Raw genomic sequence first — 18,872 nt, forward strand, 5'->3', positions numbered from 1 at the left:
ATAGCTTGATTCCAGTGGCACAGTGAGCCCAGGACCCACATCTGGGCCCTCCGAGATCTAGACCTGATGCTAGCCCACTGGAACTTCAGGTCACATTGCAGAACCTTCATATGTCATCTGGCATGTGTCACAAGCAGGATGCAGAAAGCCATGAGGCCCAGCAGCCTTGGAGTCATTCTCACTGAGATCCCTGGGCACAGGGTCAAGACTGATTTGCATATGGCTGGGTCCAAACTGGAGTGGCATGGTGAGCAAAAAAACGATGGATTTAGGCCCAGATCTCTGTACTGGGGTGAATGTATGACATTGTTCTGCATTCTGTCCATCAATAGTTATTTTTGCAATTACCCCTTTACCTAGTGCCACTGCAGCTGCTGCAAACGTTATGGTTTTTATTTTGTGGTTTGCAGTATTGTGACTTTATCAACAACATTTACTAAATTTTAAATTCCTTTTTCGTAGAGATTCAAAGTTGGAGTGCGCTTGGCATACAGAGTGATGGAGGCAATGCTTAAATCAGTAAGTTTGGCAGTATTTAACCCATACATGCGCAAAGAAAATATAAATGAGACTCAATACCTAACTTTATTTTTGTTTACATGCATTTTTTTGTAGGAGGAGAAGAGACTATCAGTGCAAAATTTTAGGTACGTGTCGACCTTCTAACTTTTCTGTCGTTCTCTAAGATTTACCATTGAAACCGATATTTTGATCAAGTACATTATTAACCATAAACGTTGCCAACACCCTAAGGTGTTTTTGTAACTTTATATTCTAATTGTATTCATACAGTTGTAATTTTATAAACTTTTACAAAAGGGTGACCTCCTGAGGTGAGAAGTAAGTGACGTGGTTTTACATAATAGGCAGAGAATGGATGCAACAGCTTGAAGGAATAAAAACAAGAACAATAAAGAGATGTAAGCAGATGGACTGGAATATTTAAAAAAACATTGCAATTCCTATAGGTCTCGCCTTTCGGACCTTTTGTCTTTGGCTGTGCTTTTTGGTGACGGTGTACAGCATCAGAATAATGTGCAGCCTGGGCAATCGAAGAAAAAAAAGTTCAATAATGTGCTTGCAGCGTCTGAATCAATTTTTAGGTGTGCATGAATAATGACGTGCATGCATCATTACAGATAACGTGAGTGGCGTGTTTTTATTTAGCCACCCAAGATGGATTGGTAAATAAAAAATCAAGAAATGAACAATAGCACTTTTTTTGGTAGAGGGGCTAGCAGCAGTTTGCTGTAACTGGTACTCTTCTTGTCCCCTCAAGCCCCCCCCCTCCCCGCACCAATCCAGAAAAAAAGAAAAGTAAAATATTTTGTTAATCTCAGAAAAGATGTATGTGTGGGGACACAGAGAAAGTGAAAGTAACAGGCAGGAGTTGGGGGAGGGGAAAAGCAGCACACCAAGAAGAGCAGCACAGTGGCGGGGGAGGGATGAACGCAGAATGGAGAAAACGATGCATAGCGCAAGGGAGAGGGGGAATGTGATGGGGAGAGGCACACCAGTGAGTGCAGCAGTGGTTTGGGTATTTGGAAGAGGTGAGAAGCACACGAGGAGAGAACTAAAAAAACACCTGCTCATGGAGTGCTTAAGCAAAACAATCTATAGGCTTTGCCGATGTGTTTTAACCATGCTGTACACCAGCTTGGCTGCTGTTCGGCATGGCTAAAAGTTTGTGGCATAGAGGAGAGTATCATTGAATGGCATAAGGTGGCATACAGTGTAGTAGAGTGGAATAATTCAGCATCGTAGAATGCAGTGGCATAGATAATGGTGGTGCAGAGTAGATGACAGTGGCGTAGAGTGCAGTTGCGAAGAGTAGAGTGCAGTGGTGTAGAGTGGAGCACAGCAGAGTGTATTGGCGTAGAGTGGTGGAGAGTAGAGTGAAGTGGCATAGACTCCAGTGATGCACAGTAGAGTGAAGTAGAGTGCCGAGGCGTAGTGTGTAGTGGTGCACAGTAGAGTGGCATAGAATAAATTGGTGCAGAGTGGAGTGGTGTAGAGTGCAGTGTCGTAAAGTGTAGTGGCGTAGAGCTTGCAGAGTAAAGTTGCGTAGATGTAGAAGCGTATAGTAGAGTGGTAGAGTGCAGTGGTGCAGAGTAGAGTGTCGTAAAGTGCGGTGTTGTAGAGTAGAGTGACATAGAGTACAGCGGTGCAGAGTAGAATAGAGTGCAGTAATGCAGAGTACAATGGTGTAAAGTATAGTTGCATAGAGTGCAGTGTAGATTGTTCTAGAGTGCAGTAGCGTAGAGTCCTAGAGTGCAGTAGCTTAGAGTACAGTGGCACAGCATGGAGTGGTGTAGAGTGAAGTTGTGCAGGGTTGGGTGGAGTGGTGTAGTGTGCAGTGGCTTGGAGTAGGGTGCAGAGTAGATTAGAGTGGAGTGGTAGAGTGCAGTGGCATAGAGTGCAGTGTTGCAGAGTAGTGTGGCATGGAGTGGTTCAGACTAAACTAGACTGGAGTGGTGTAGAGTGTTGTGGTGCAGAGTGGCATAAGTAGAGTAGTGCTCGAGTGGAGTTTTGCAGATTATAGTGCAGTAGCATGGAATGGTGTAGTGTGGAGTGGCATAAAGTGGAGTATGTATGGTTTAGTAGTGCACTGCCATTACAGACAACACATTTTCAATTGAAATGACCATTACATTTGCAGAGACATACAGTTTTACTGATAAAAGTTTGTAGCACACAACTAATAATGTGTGGAAATGTCATTACCTAGTGTACACGCACGCAACCTGGGCTTCATCCTGGACTCCTCCCTCTCCATGACCAAGCAAGTCAACGCTGTCTCCTCGTCATGCTTCAACACCCTGCGCATGCTACGGAAGATCTTCCGGTGGATCCCCACCGAGAACAGGAAGAATGTCACCCAGGCACTCGTCACCAGCCGACTGGACTACGGCAACACCCTCTACGCCGGAACCACCGCCAAGCTCCAGAAGAGACTCCAACGGATCCAGAACGCCTCAGCCAGACTCATCCTCGACATCCCACGACACAGCCACATCTCCGGACACCTAAGAGACCTGCACTGGCTCCCGGTCAACAAGAGAATCACCTTCCGTCTCCTCACCCACGCACACAAAGCTCTTCACGACCAAGGCCCTAGCTACCTCAACAACCGCATCAACTTCTACGCTCCCAAACAACACCTCCGATCAGCCAGTCACGCCCTCGCCGCCGTCCCCCGCATCCAAAGAACGACAACAGGAGGAAGGTCCTTCTCCTACCAGGCCGCCAAGACCTGGAACTCCCTCCCGACCGACCTGCGCCTGACCCAAGACCACCTCGCCTTCAGGAAGAAGCTCAAGACCTGGCTGTTCGGGTAGTAGCAGCACCCCACCCCCCCCCCCCCAGCGCCTTGAGACCCTCCGGGTAAGTAGAGCGCTCTATAAATGCCTATGATTGATTGATTGATTGATTGATTATTGATTTGCTCATATTAAATTATTTGTTTCCACCACACTTCAGAATTAAAAAAAATTTGCTTTATTTGCGTGTTTCTAATTCTGATAAATTCTGAAATGTCTGCACAGTTTATTACAGACATTTTAACTTTGTCATGTGCTAGAAAAAAGCCTTTCACAGCAAGATTGTCACACAAATCCTCTCAATTTGAGGTCCGAGAAAGAAAAGTAAACACAAAGCTCCCTCAGAAGACCGAGCCTGACTTTTGACCTCTGTCTTTGCATGCACAGCAAATGTGACAAGATAAGAACAATATTTAAATGCTTGTTTACAGAATTTAAGCGCTAGTGGAAGGCTACCGTAAATAGGGTGTGGGAGAAGGGACAAACCTACGTTGGACAACCCTGAACTAAAAATAAGGCCTGCAAATAAAAAGCAAGCAAGTGAGTTACAAACCACAAAGACAATGGTAAGCAGTGGGCCAAATGCATTCCTAACAAAGCTTTCTGAGTGTCTCCAAGATGTTTTTAGCAAAAGGCTTTGACCTAAAACAGACCAAGAGAAGGAAACAAAAGGCACTGGATTGCAAGGCGCAAGACAAAAACTGTTATTATGCAACATCATGACATACTAAAGCTAATTACTCACTGTTTTATAGTCTTCCCATTATGGCTCTTACTCAGCTGACCAGGAAATGATATGCTGACCTTTTGACATGTGAATAATTGATTGTGATCAGTGAGGGTGGCCATAACTAAACTGGAAAGATTCTACAATTCCCTATTAGGTGTTATTTGATATTTTATTCTACAGCAGTGTATTTCCCTTTATTATTTTGCTCACTTTTGAAGCAGCTGCCCGTACGGTGTAGGTGTAAGACCAATGCATCTTCTTACAGCACAGGTGTAATGCAAGAAGCCAATTAAAACATGTGGAGAGGCACATTTACCAGGTCTGACAGTGTCTGCACAGTTCCCACATCTCTGTGAAGTGAGAAAGGGCCAGCACAAGGCAGCTCTTAGGGTTCAACCACTACCCTAGAAGAAAAGCAGTTTGGAGCTGTTTGGCCCCCAGAGTAGAGGCAGGAGCATTCTCCTGGGACCAAGCTTCAGTTTGACCTCAAATCAAGAGCAAAGCCAGCACATCTGTGGAGCCACAAGTGTGTTTCGTAGACTGCTGGATAGTCCAAAAAACCAAAGGCAACAAACCATATGTATTGTCCCTCTTCCTTCATAATGAAATATTTGCACACACCGGAGAGGTTACTGGAGCATTTTTTATACAGGACAGAAGAGAAACAATTTTCTAGCTCTATTGCATGAAGAGCTCTTGTTCTTTGGCTCTCTGTGCAAAATGTGTTTTCTACGATTTAGATGATCAGGGTACGAAATCTGAAGAATTTAGCCTCGTGAAATTCCTTTATTAGTAATCGGTGTGCCTTTCTGTGAATTCTCTTTTATCAATGTTCTTCCATTTCAGGTTTCTGCTGCAAGCTTGCAGAGGTTAATGTATCCCAGTGCTGCAGTTCTTAATTTTCAGAAGTTAGTCTTTACTTCCTGTTTTTACACTTTTAAGGTCTTGCACTCAATGTGAGCAGGACTGGTTCAGTCAAGAAACAGATATACAATGTCAAGTATTGGAAAAAAGTGCATGAGAAAAATACTAAAATAATCTATGCGATATGTCAAGTCTTGAGACTCACCACTAGACTCTTCACATTAGAGAGTTCTGTGACACTCTGGTCTAATATAATACTAGTATGATTTCAGAAATAAAGGTGGTAAGAGATTAGGGGCATATCAAAAGTTGGGCTGACCTAGTGTCAACAGTTTTTAAACTAGTAGGATGTAGAAAATTTGAATTCAGTGCTGAAGAAAGTGCAAGGTGGGTGTTGCCATTTTGGGATTAATTTTCCTAAGAGCTCAAGCTAGAATTTGATAGGACCCCAGGAGCATATCATGTAGTGGATGAATACCTATTGAATGGTGTCGAAATAAGGACAATCTTACACTGGTGAGCAGAGGGCCTGCGGATCTACAGTTTCCCAAGATATGTTATTTATCATGGATACTTCTAACTGCAGGTTCCTCACCTTTAGAAATAGGTGCCAATGTTTTCATAACAGTGCTCCCGCCCACCGATGGGTGATGCGGTGCCTTCTCTGCTTTGGCCTTGTTCTACTCCAGAAATGAAAGATCCAAGCCACATATAAGTTCCACCCCTGCGCATCAATGCCAGTTCTTTCTTTCTGAGCCTTCGGCCGCAGATCCAGAGCTCTGCTCCTTTTTTAAACAGTTGACAATTTTCTTGACATTGAATACCACAATGAAAAGTGAACAATGTCCCCACAGAAGACTACAGGCTTCAAACCATACCTGGACTATCGGTAACAGATTTCGGTAACAGTCTCTCATGAGTTGTGCCTTAGTTGTTTGGGCTCAAGGCATGACTCCATGTCTGTTATGCACCTGAAGGTGGCCTGGGCCGTGAAGCAAAGGTATATGTTGCCAAACATCAAAATAAATCACACACCTCGTGTAAGTCCTGGTATCCTCTCCAAGTCAAAGGTGCAGACCATAACGCACACTCAGGGCCGCTCTTGCAACAATATGTCTTGTGTCGTCCAGTAAGCCAAAGTCCAAGTTGAAGAAGACGTAAAAGAAGTCCAAGCAGGACTTGACCCCATCCTGCCACTCTCAGTCTATAGAGAATTTGTTAGGGCATCAAAGTGTCAATTGATCTCATTCCTGATCCCCGATTGAGGAGCGAATTCTGCAGCCGGTCCCAATCCGCCCTGAATTGTGCAGGCCATCGGTGATGCAGCAGCAGGACGGTACCTTTAAGGAGGCCATGCTGTTTATTTTAGCACTCTTCCAAATCCCTCTGGCTCCTTGGCACCGCAAGGGCCTTGGTTACAGCTGATTTATCTGTCCTCTGTGCCGTCTGAGCCCCTTGATCCTACATAAGGTTCTGCACCAACTCTAGGACTGACTTCCACTGCGGCTCTAATACCTGCGCTGAGCTCTCTCTCATTGAGGCCAGCCACAACTTCACCTGATGATAGAGCAAGATCCATTGCCAACCCAGATGTCCGACCCAGAGCCGAGTCCATCTCAACCCAGACTGAGGTTGCGCTCTTACTCCTCCCAAGCTTATCCTGTCCACGTACATCCTGGCTCAAATAATACACCCCCTGTACTGGGAGCTGTCCTCAGAGGCTACATCATCTATTTATTCTGATTCTGACCAATATTTGCCATCAACTATAAATGGTGATGTTGATGTTGGCAATGATTTACCCCTACATTATAATGGCAGTTTTATACATGGACTTACAGGAGGCCGGTGGGCATGATACTTTCCCCTTATACAGGGCTGATTTTGCCCCTTGGATCCACAATGGAAGAGAGTGCTTCTTTTACTTTTGTAATTATGTGAACTAAGGTCCTAAACCTACATCTGCCCACCGTTGAAGTCAAGACAAATGTCTTGTCCCCTGTGGCCAGTCTCATCTGAGCCTTTTCATCCAATAAAGCCCTTACTAACACTCTTATGGACACATGGGCTAAGCCTTGATTTTGCCCACCGGTAAATAGGAAGATAGCCAGACTTCACCATGCAGTGCACGGTGACATGAATTTCCTTGCACAGCACGCTACTCCTAAGATTCTGGTGGTCCAGGCTTCCACTAGCAAAGTGAATTCCAATGCATTCCCAACAAGCCTTCCAGAGAGGGAGTCAAAAAAGATGAAGTCATTTTGGAAACAAACGTTCTCTTTAGCCAGCTCAGCCATGAGGTCTGTCAGTGTGGTCTGCCCAGTAAGTCGTTATACACATGCCCTCAGGTGCATGGCAAGTTAGACCTTGCTGGCAGTCCTTCAGAATTTTAGAGAAAACCAATCAAGATGGCCAGGATGCAGCCAGATATGTGATTCGGGGTGCTCTGAATAGTACTACTTTGAATACTACTGATTGCTTGGGTTGAGAGCTTGGAACTAGTATGCTGCTCTGTCACCATGTGATCCATAAACTTTGGGGATTTGCCAGCATCCCTTATGGATACGTCTTTTGATGGAAACCCTCTTCTGTTGGCAAAAGGGCTGATTCTGACCTTGAACGCATTAAGAAAAGCAGAACCCATAGTGCGTTCCTTGGCATTGCTGCCCCTACCAGACAATTTCCTCATCAGTTTTGACCCTTCTGAGAATACTACCCAGACTTGGTGCATAGACACGCCATGCCTCTCCACCCCCTCAAGAGCCCCCAGTCCTTTCCTTTCTTGGCTGAATTTGAAGGAGGAACTGCAGAGGTCATTGTTCTTTTCAATCTCCTTTCTTGCAGCATCAGCCCGCTAGCCGCTTTAGGTTGCCCTTAGCGGTGCACAATTACCCCAGGGGAGGCAGGATCATACTTTTTTGTCCAAGGGTTGGCAATTCATCACGTCCAACAGGTGGGTTCTCCAGATCGTCCAATTGGGTTATGCCATTCTGTTCCTTTTTAACCTGCTGCAACTTCCACCAACATGAGAGCTGCTTTCAGAAGGGCACCTATCCATCTTATTTCAAGAGGTGCAAGAGCTACTGTCCAAAAGGGCAGTTGCAAAGGTTGTGGACTCTAAAATAGGGACCGGATGTTACTCTTGCTATTTCCTTGGGCCAAAGAAGAATGGAGGACTTCATCCTCTTTTAGATCTTAACCCTCTAAACTCCTTCCTGAGAAAGACAAAATTAAAAAATGCTCACACTGGCCAGGTTTTTTGCCCTTAAACCGGATGACTAGCTGGTAACCTTGGGCTTGTAGGACTCATACATTCATGTGCCAGTCCTGCAGTGCCACTGATGTTATCTGGGTTCAAAGTTGGCCGGAGCATTTTCGGTTTGCTATTCACCGTTTTGGCCTTAATAGCCCTCCACGGGTGTACACAAAAATGGTAGCGGTGGGTGCTGCTCATCTTCGGAGGTTGGGAATACTAGTTTTCCCCCACCTCGACTACTCGCTTTTGAAGGTGGGCACAGTCACTTGTAGACTACCTCCAGACTAAAACAAACCTTTTTACATTGTTGGGGTGCACGATCAACGAACCAAAGTGACATCTGAGTCCTCTGCAGAGACTTAATTTTATAAGAGCAGTTGTGGACTCTGCATTTCATGACCTTTCCTCCTCTGCAACAAGTCCGGGACATTCGAGCTAAGCTCCCGATGTTTCAGCCTCGGTCCTGGATCTCAGTGAGAGAAGCTTTGAGGCTTCTTGGCCTGTTGATCTCATGCATCCTAGTTGTTCTCTTCGCCAGTTGGCCTATTCAGGCTTCAGTGGATCTGAATTCCAAGTGGGTCCAACACCAAGGAATCCTGTCGGATGTCATCCAGATTTAGGAGGAGACTGTGCAAGATCTGCATCTGTAGCTGCTCAACCTTAATTTGACCAGCAGCAGATCCCTCTCCCTTCCCCACCAAGAGCTAATGGAGATGACAGATGTTGAGTATGTCCTCTGGGAAAGGTTGAGATCAGAGGGCCGTGGCCTCTGGCGGAAACCTGGCACCACATCAATCCGTTGAAGTTGTAGGCTATTCACCTGGCTATGAAGGCCTTCTTGCTTTATATCAATTGAACACTGGTGAATGTTTTCACTACTGACATGTGGTGCTGCAACAAGCAAGGAGGAGTGGTGTCCTGTGTCTTGTTCCAAGAGGCATTGCTCTTTTGGAGTTGGCAGTAGCATCAAGGCATCTTCCTGATCTTAAACCACCTGGCAAGATCTTTGAACACCAGGGAGGGCGTGCTCAGCTGGCAGCACCTAATGAATCACGAATGGCAGTTGCACCTTGAGATGGCGGAAGCATCTTTTAATGTAGGAAGGCACCTTTTCGCCTTCGTTGAATGTGCAATCTCAAACCATCTGTGCATTGCAGTTCCTAACGCAGAGCTCTCTAGGATTCTTAGTCCGGATAGAGTGGAGCATGGGACACCTGTACGCATTTCTGCCTGTGCCTCTTCAGCCCCAAGTTCTGATGGCTATTAGGAACGACAAGACCAAACTGAACCAGGAGTGTGTTGTAACCGGACCTTCAGGCTACCGCTTCAGGAGGATCTTTTGTCAAAGTATCATGGCAGGGTTCTGCACCCAAAGTTGCATAATCTACACCTTTATGGATGGAGTTTGAGTGACAGTAGTTAACCTAGTTTGATTGACCACCTGAGGTTTGTGGATGTCAACCTTATGACCAGGCATGGGGGGCGTGGCTTACCGCACACAAAGATGACCTCAATCTGAGAAGGCTCTGTGAACCTTCTCTGACTCATGCTGGAGCCCGAAGTTGCCCCACAAGCGCCTATCCCACAGATCCTGAATGGGAAGGCAAGCAGCAATGTTGGAGGGGCACAGCAGAGTCTGAAGAACGGTGAACATCTGCAGCGGGGACGGGCCCCTGGCCAGGTAACAATACTTAAGATGGCGGCTGTTGGGCTGGAGCACTAAAGCCGACCCAGCTGTTCTTGCTGGCGGTGGGAGCTGAGATGCAGTACCGCCCTGCGGCAGCGCGGCTTCACCGAGCCTGACGTCGGAGGGCAGAGCACCTGCAAGCACCGACACAGAGCAGTGAAAGCAACACTACGATTAATAGACGCTCTAAGCTGGGCCGCGGCTCTCATGATGAAGGCTGGCAGATCCAAGCCCTGTGCTGTTACTGATAGTGGATTCGCCCCGGGCCCCCGCAGATGAGCTTCAGACATTGTATGTCTGCACTGTCTGCACTGACAGGTCTGAACGTGATTCAGTGGTGCCGTGGAGAGCTGCCTGGAGTGGGTATACGTGTGCTCTGGGGACTTCATCCTGTGAGGTCAGGGCGCCCTGGGAGAGCTACAAATCTGAGGGATTGCCCATGCAGACAGTGGTCATTGGTCCTACAACTCCCCCGCACATAGCAAGAGAAATTTTGTGACAAAGGGCACTTTCCCCGAGGATATCAGTTAGGAATTGGTGAGACCCCATATCTGAAAGAAACACGTAGTGATAGATTACTTACCTTAGAATATCCCCAGGCGTCAGACTGGATCTGGAAAGTTTTTTCATCAGCAGTACCCTTGCGCGTCGGTAGGTGGCGTTGTGTGTCTCCGCGTCCGTTGTCGGTGTCGTGATCGCCAGGATGACGTCGCGGCCAGGACTTGGACGCTGCCCACGCGCGCTGACGTCAGGTCTTTCTTTTTCCGTGCCAGCAAGCGCAGATCCGTAAAGAGCTAGAACCCCCAGTCATTTTTTGACTGAGTTTTCTTTTAGGCTTTTTGTCTCCTATTTTCTTGAGTCGGTCGACTCCTGGTGCCGGAGGGATACCCACGTTTTAGAACTGTGGAGACTGTCACTGCATGATGTCGGTGACGGACCCACACCGAGTGTGTCTCTACTGCCTGGGGCACGACCACGACTCCAAGTCATGCCCGACTGCCGGGCCATGGCGCCGAAAACTTTGCAGGAGCGGTCCCGAAAGTTGCTGGAAGTCCGGCAGTCGGCTCCGCGCCGTTCAGGGTCCCGTGGGGGTTTGAGGGACCGATCGCGGAGTCGTCACCATCATTCTTCTGGATCGAAGTCTTTTGCCGCGGGGTCAGGTAAGTCGAAGCATTCCAACAGAAGTCAAAGAAGCGTAGTCGCTCTTCGACTTCCCCTCGCGCGACGCGGCTGAGGGTGTGGGCAGTGCCACCCCCGCGGCTCCAGTGGAGCCTGTGATGTCGCAAGAGTTTATTGCTGCCGTGGCCTGACTCTTTGGGCCGTCTGGCCCCGCCGGCGCGCCTCTGGGCCCCGCGGGCCCGACTAGGGGTTCTGTTGTTTCATCGCCGTGGGCTCCGGCGCCGGCGTTGCAGGCCCCCATGGGATCCGGGATCGGACCCCGGTTGACCTTGTTACACCTCCACCGACGTCGCCCGCTCCTCGGGACGACGTCGTCCCTGGTTTCAGTCCTGAACCGGACATGGAGCCGGATCGGCGTCGATCGACACTGGTTCCGGCACCGATGGGATTTGTTCCCTATGTCCATCCTCCGTATTTTCAGCCTGTTCCACAGACTTCCGAGGAAGGACCCTCTCGCACAGGCCTGTGTTTATGATCCGGACTGGGCAGAGGATTTGGGGAAAGCCAGTGGTCTTGACACCTCGACGGACCCTGGCATGCTGTCTCCTCCTACCGTGGCTACGGAGGAGGGAGCAGGATACGCAGTGATGTTGCGTAGGGCGGCCGAGACCCACCACCTCGAACTTCCTACAGTGGCCGTCAGGACAAGCATCCTGACAGAAGTGCTCCAACCAGCGGCAACCTCTTTGGAGCCCTTGATGCCCTTTAATGACGCACTTTCTGACGTTCTTTTGGGCACCTGGTCCAGGCCCAACATAGGGGCTCCTGTGGACAGGAACGTGGCCCGACCCCATCGCCTGGCTCCGGGCGATCCCCTCTTCCTCTCTCAACACCCTACTCCTGAGAGCTTGGTTGTCCAGGCCTCTATGTCCCAAAGCGCGTTCCCTTCCGCACCTCCGGATAGGGAATTTAAGCAGCTGGAGCAGCTTGGCAAGAAGCTGTTTTCATCTGCCAGCTTAGGGCTGCGGTCGGTGAACACCGCATGCCTCTTGGGCCGTTATTCCCACTCTCTGTGGGACACGGTTGCGCAGGTGCTGCTTGGATGTCCGGAGGAGGTCCAGAGAGTACTCACCCAAGCTGTTGCTGCTGGGAGAGATGCAGCTTAGTTCACCTTTCGTTATGGGCTTGACACCACCGACTCGCTGGGCAGTGCGATTTCCACGACGGTGGCGCTTCGTCACCACGCCTGGCTGAGAACAACTGGCTTTTCGTGGGATGTCCAGAATACCCTGATGGACATGCCCTTTGATGGCGTTCACCTTTTTGGCAATAAGGCAGATAGTGCGCTGGAGCGCTTTAAGGACTCCCGGGCTACGGCCAAGTCCTTGGGGCTGTCGGCCACTCGGCCTCCTCCGCCTTCTGCCTTTCGCTCTGTTCGTGGTCGCGAAAGGGGTGCCCCACTACGTTTGCATAGCCACAGCAATAACCTCAGCTCGGCCACGGATGTGGGAGCCGTCGAGGCGGTTCAGGGGACCGGCAGGCGGGTCAGTCCACCTCCACCCCCGTGGCATTCCTAGTCCGTCCTTTCAGGTCCATCAAACGCCAGTGGGCGGACGGATTCGCCATCATCTCCCCCCACTGGCGCACCATCACATCGGACCAGTGGGTGCTGCAAATTGTCCGAAGGGGATACTCCCTCCCCTTCGAGACTACCCTTCCAGCCATGCCACCTCAGTACCACCGCATGTCGGGGGATCACTTGGCACTTCTCCAGCAGGAAGTTGTGGCCCTCTTGGCCAAGGGGGCCATCGAGGCTGTTCCGACGCCCGAAGTAGGTCGTGGCCGTTATTCCCACTACTTCGTGGTTCCAAAGAAGGACAAGGGCCTGTGCCCTATCTTAGACCTTCGGAACGTCAACGGCTTCCTCCAGAAAGAGAAGTTCAAAATGCTCACATTGGCTCAGGTCTTGTCTGCCCTAGACCCGCAAGACTGGATGGAAGCATTAGACTTGCAGGACGCCTAGTTTAACATTCCCCTCCTGCCGCCCCACCGGCGTTACCTGCGGTTCATGGTTGGCCTCGAGCACTTTCAGTTCACCGTGCTCCCTTTTGGCCTTACCAGCACCCCTCGGGTGTTCACGAAAGTGATGGCGGTGGTCACAGCTCATCTGCACAGATCAGGGGTTCCAGTCGTCCCCTATCTCGATGACTGGCTGTTGAAGGCAGGCTCGCCCCAGGCAGTCGTCTCCTACCTCCAGACTATGGCCGATCTCCTGCATTTGCTGGGGTTCTCCATCAACGTGCCGAAGTCGCACCTGGTACCCTCTCAGAAGCTCCTTTTCATCGGAGAGGTTCTGGACACGGCGCAGTTTTGGTTTTCTCCTCCCGAACAGCAAGTCCGGGACATTCGGGCTATGATTCCGATCTTTCGGCCCTTGTCCTGGGTTTCGGTCAGGATGACCCTGAGGCTGCTGGGCCTCATGGCCTCCTGCATCCTGCTGATCAACCATGCCAGATGGCATATGCGGGCTCTGCAGTGGGACCTGAAGTTCCAGTGGGCGCAGCATCAGGGTGACCTGTCCGGACACATCCAGATCTCAGAGGGTACTGCACAGCAGTTGCAGTGGTGCCTCATGAACCAGCATTGGGTCAGAGGCAGATCTTCTCCCTTCCCCATCCGGAGCACACAGTGGTGACGGATGTGTCCCTCCTAGGATGGGGTGGCCACATGGGAGAGGCGGAAATCAGAGGCCTCTGGTCTCCGGCGGAGTCCAAGCTCCACATTAACGTTCTGGAGCTTCGGGCGATCCGTCTTGCACTGAAGGCATTCCTTCCCTCTGTCAAGGGGAGAGTAGTGCATGTGTTCACAGACAACACCACCGCCATGTGGTATTGCAACAAGCAGGGCGGGGTGGGGTCGTGGACCCCATGTCAGGAAGCTCTGCGCCTCTGGACATGGCTGGAACATCTGGGTATTTCCCCGGTGGTTCAACACCTGGCAGGTTCGTTGAATGCCAGGGCGGACGAGCTCAGCCGCAGGATCAGGAATGGCGTCCTCACTCTGAGGTGGCGCAAGGAATCTTTCAACAGTGGAGAGAGCCTTGGTTAGATCTATTCGCTACCAAAGAGAACGAGCAATGTCTTCCGTTCTGCGCGTTGGAATTTCCAAGGTGGCACTCGCTCTGAGACGCTTTTTGTCACGAGTGGAGTTGCGGTCTATTGTACGCCTTTCCACCTATACCACTTCTACCCAGAGTGCTGAAGATCAGGCACGACCAGGCCCTAGTTATTCTTGTGGCGCCGGAATGGGCTCGAAGAGTTTGGTATCCCGAGCTACTCAGTATGAGCGTGGATCTCCCAATTCGTCTGCCTCTTCAGGAGGATCTTCTGTCGCAGCAACAGGTGACGGTCCTGCACCCGAACCTGTCCAGTCTCCACCTCCGTGCGTGGAGATTGAGCGGCGACAGTTGATTCCCTTTGACTTGCCTCCTGAAGTCTGTGATGTGATTTTGGCAGCCAGGCGTCCCTCCACTAAAGTGGTATACAGCTGCAGGTGGAGCAAATTTGTGGCATGGTGCACAGCAAAGGCTGTGGATCCCCATTCTGCCCCTTTATCCAACATCCTTTTGTTCTATCTTTCTTTGGCCTGGCAGGGCTCTGCTCTGGGCACTATCAAATGCTATCTTTCTGCTATTTCTACCTTTCTCAGGCTGTCTGATCAGCTCTCTCTTTTCAAGTCTCCTGTTGTAAATAGATTTCCCAAAGGCATTACACACCTTTTCCCTCCTATTCCATTTGTGATGCCACAGTGGAACTTGAATCTGGTTTTGACCTATCTGTCACAACTGTCCTCTTCGTCTTTTGACTCTGACGACTGCCTTCCTGGTTGCTATGACCTCCGCTATGCGAGTGAGTGAGCTCCAGGCTCTTTCTTGTAAACCTCCTTTCCTTTCCATGCATCCGGACAAGGTTGTGCTCAGGCCCCGGCTTTCCTTTTTGCCAAAAGTTGTCACGGCCTTTCTTATTGGGCAGACTGTTACCTTGCCCACTTTCTTCCCTCCTCCACATCCTTCCAGAGAGGAAGAAAGGCTCCACCGTCTGGACCCAAAACGTGCACATTCATTTTACCTCCACCGCACACAACAGTTCCGGGTGGATGACCAACTCTTTGTTGGCTACGTTGGCACTAAGAAAGGTCGGGCGGTACACAAGAGGACTATCTCTCGCTGGGTTGTCTTGTGCATCAAAGCCTTTTACTCTTTGGCTAAAAAGGAGCCTCCGGTGGGGCTGTGTGCTCATTCCACTCGAGCAACTGCAGCCACTACTGCATTGGGAAGGGGTGTCCCCTGCAAGACATCGGTCAGGCAGCCACGTGGGCATCACTGCACACATTTACGAAACATTATTGCCTGGACAGCCAAGTCCGGAGAGACGGCTTTTTTGGCCTTTCTGTTCTCCAGGACTTCCTGGTGTGATCTTGGTTCGCAGACCCACCACCGGGGTTGGTATTGCTGGGTTATCTATTCTAAGGTAAGGAATCTATCACTACGTGTTTTTTTCACATGAACAAGTTACTTGCCAACGATATATCTGTAAGAAACATTAGTAGTGATAGATTCCTTACCGCCCCATCCATCCTCCCCGTTCTTTCAGGGCCCTAGTTTCAAGGCACCAGTGGTCAGTATCTTGCATGGCTCTGTGTTCCTGGCGCGGAAAGTCATGTACAGAACTGGCGTCCGCGCGCGTGGGCGGCGTCTATTGTACTGGCCACGACGTTATCAGGGCGATCACGACGCCGACGATGGACGCGGAGCCACACGATGCCACCTACCGATGCGCAGGGTTACTGCTGACGAAAAAACTTTCCGGATCCAGTCTGACACCTGGGGATATTCTAAGGTAAGGAATCTATCACTACTAATGTTTCTTACAGATACATCGTTACCGAAGGTAAGTAACTTGTTCATTCACGCTCCAGTAGGAGCGAAAGAGAGAGAGCTTCTTCACTTTCTACGGAGGCATTAAACAGTGAGGGTCTATGCAGCACGCTTGAGGAGATCCCACAGACTTGAAGACCTGTAGTGACTCAACTGGCCCAGAGGCGGGATACCGACGCACTATAGGTCGCACCAAACCACCCAAGGAGACACCTGCTCGAGCTCAACTGAGAAACACAGGACATCGGCAAGAACTCCCCAACTGATCAATGGGCCTCCCTGAAAAAGCTGGACTTGATACTTAATGCAGATAACGGAATGCGTGCAGGAACTAGAGTGCAAGATAGGTAAGGTATCCATTGACTTGCGGATACTCCGAGGCGACCAGTGGAAACTGATGGACAACTTCAAACATAATACCGCTATCTAGGAATAAGTGAACCCCATATTTTGGGGCCTACAGGACAAAATTGCTGAACTGCACCAGCGGGTGAACCTATTGGATCATTGGGTGGAGGACGCCTAAGGCTGGAGTCGCCACAATAAAATCATAATAATTGGCCTGCCAGAGAAGTTGGAGGAAACAGATAGGGTGTCCATCCTGGAGGCCTGGCTGAGTAGGGAGGTTGCCCTCCAGAGGCTCTCACCATTTTTTGTGCTGGAAAGGGCGTGTAGAGTGCCGGCAAAGCCACCTTCACCGGGTGCACCTCCATGGCCAGTGATTGTTTGCCTGTTAGATTCTTAATATTGCAAAAGGCCCAGAATACCAGACACTTCCTTGTGGAGTATGCCTCGGTGGCAGTTTACCCGGATTATATGATGCTGGTACAACAGCGGAGAGCATTGTTTCTTGCCATCAAGAAGGAGCTGAGGAAGGCTAGTGTATGGCACATGCTACTTTTCCCGGTGTGCCTTAAGGTTGTAGTGGATGACCACGCTACTTTTTTTGATGACCCCTTTGTAGCATGGAACTGACAGGAGGCATAAAACAGTGGCCATAAGTGGAAATGAAATCCCAAGTCATTAGGAGCAAAGCTTCGCCACCGAGGTAGACGAGATGCCTCACCAGAACGCGCCCGACAAATGGACTGGTGGAAATGGAAAGAGAGGAGGCTCTGGAAGTGACATCCTCGCTTGGAAATTCCCTGGAGTGCTCCCCTGATCAACATGGCTCCTTTTCGTCCTCTGAAAGCCTGGACTCTGACAACCTGCCAGAGGACAGTGCAGTCGGGCCCCAGACAACCCTTAAGACGATCGGTGACGCTCTTAAAGAGACTGCTCCATGTATCCTTTCGTCTCATTGGACAAGTAGGGGGACAATCCCTACCAAACACACTCTGGCTGGTGGACGGAGCCAACAGCTCATAAACTACCCTGCTGCTACACGTTATCCGTAATGGGGCGGCCTGACTCTAGCGCATGAAAACCTACTGTAATTCTGTGGCAAGGAGAGTCTGAGCACTTATTAAGTTGGTCGAAGCGGCAGCTACTCCTCACAAGGACAAAACCCTTGTACAAAAGGATGGTATAAAGGGTTTACATTTTTCAACTAAACTTATTTCAATGTTTTGGTCAGAGAACCGTTGCTACTGTGACCTGGGGTGTGGGAGTTGGGGATGGTTTTGTTCATGCTTGCCCTGTTTTGGTGACTGATTGTCTAGATGTGCGCTTCTTGGGGAAGGGAGTGGGGTAACAGCGGGAGGACGCTGGAACATTGTCGGAATGGCAGAACTGACTCGATACTCCCACCTCACATGAATCGTAACAGGGCAGGGGACAGTTGACAAGCGCTACAAAGTCCTTTCCTTCCTCTAAACCGGGGGGTAGACCTGGCCCTCCTCCAGGTGATTCACTTGACTGGGACAGAAATACCAAAATTGCAGAGACGTGGGAGGGGATAACTTATTAGGCTAGCTACTTTGCCTTCTCTAGAAGGATGTTGGTTTGGGTTTGGCCTGAAATCCCTTTGGAACTCACTAAAACGTATGTAGACAATAAAGGCAGATATTTTTTATAGTGCGGGGGCCCTCAACGGTCTCAACATACTCACAGGTATCATATATGCCCCAAATGTGGGCCCGATGCACTTTCTGATGGCCCCCTCAGTAGTCCTCTCGTGTGACCCAAATGTACCGCTCCTCTTAGGGGCAGAATTTAATTGTGTCACGGAAGTGGCGCTTGATAGTTCCCCGCTAGCAGATAAACATGAAGTGAAGCTCGCGCAAGACTACAGGGATTGGCTTGAGCATTTGATCTTTCGGGACATTTGACGCATGAGGAATCTGGGAGGGAAGAAGTTTTCTTTCTGTGCACCCGTGCACGACTTACATGTCCGGCTAGTCAAAATTCTGGGATCGACAGAGATTGCTGCACATGTCACAAGCATGTATTATTTGGAGTGGATGCTATCAGACAATAACCCCTTTCTGCTGAAGCTTACATAGTGGGGCATACTACCTCGATTCCTACCTGGCAGCTAAAATAAAACTTTCTACACAAGTCTAACTTTAGAGACCCCTTGGGGGACAGAATCTCCCAATACTTCAACACAAACACACAGATTGCTACTCATGCAAATATAGAATGGATGTATTTAAAACAGTGGTGTGGGGACACTGCTTTAGTCAGTATGTATGGGTTGAACGGACCAACGGGGGAGCTGAGCTACTTCAAAACTGGCATCTATGAAGAATTTACAGCGACTGGTACCGAGCTGCCGAGCCTGTCGAGGGTGGACACTTGTACGCCTTCTTGGACAGGGCAACCCCACCATCGTTACCAGGGGTGGAGCGCAAGATCTTTGGGGCCCCTGTCACAGTACCCGAGAGCAAAGCAGTGATCAGATCACCATCCTGTGGCAAGACACCCGAGACAGAATGTCTCCCTGTCTAATTCTATCAAACCGGTGCCACGCAGCTGGCCCCATAATCGGCCAAGATGTATGCTCGGGCCTTAGATCT

At 49.7% G+C, this 18,872-nt stretch overlaps 1 protein-coding gene across 1 annotated transcript in view; it reads left to right on the forward strand.

Moving 5' to 3' along the window:
* Nucleotides 1-18,872, forward strand: part of RB1 (RB transcriptional corepressor 1) — a 1,278,597-nt gene that overhangs the window by 531,215 nt on the left and 728,510 nt on the right. Inside the window, exons 14-15 of the mRNA XM_085621884.1 lie at nt 463-519; nt 616-647. Of these exons, the coding sequence (XP_085478010.1) occupies nt 463-519; nt 616-647 (89 nt within the window). The remainder of the gene's footprint in view (nt 1-462; nt 520-615; nt 648-18,872) is intronic.

The sequence above is a fragment of the Triturus cristatus genome, chromosome 8, assembly GCF_964204655.1.
Source record: "Triturus cristatus chromosome 8, aTriCri1.1, whole genome shotgun sequence".
In the NCBI taxonomy this organism is placed as follows: domain Eukaryota; kingdom Metazoa; phylum Chordata; class Amphibia; order Caudata; family Salamandridae; genus Triturus; species Triturus cristatus.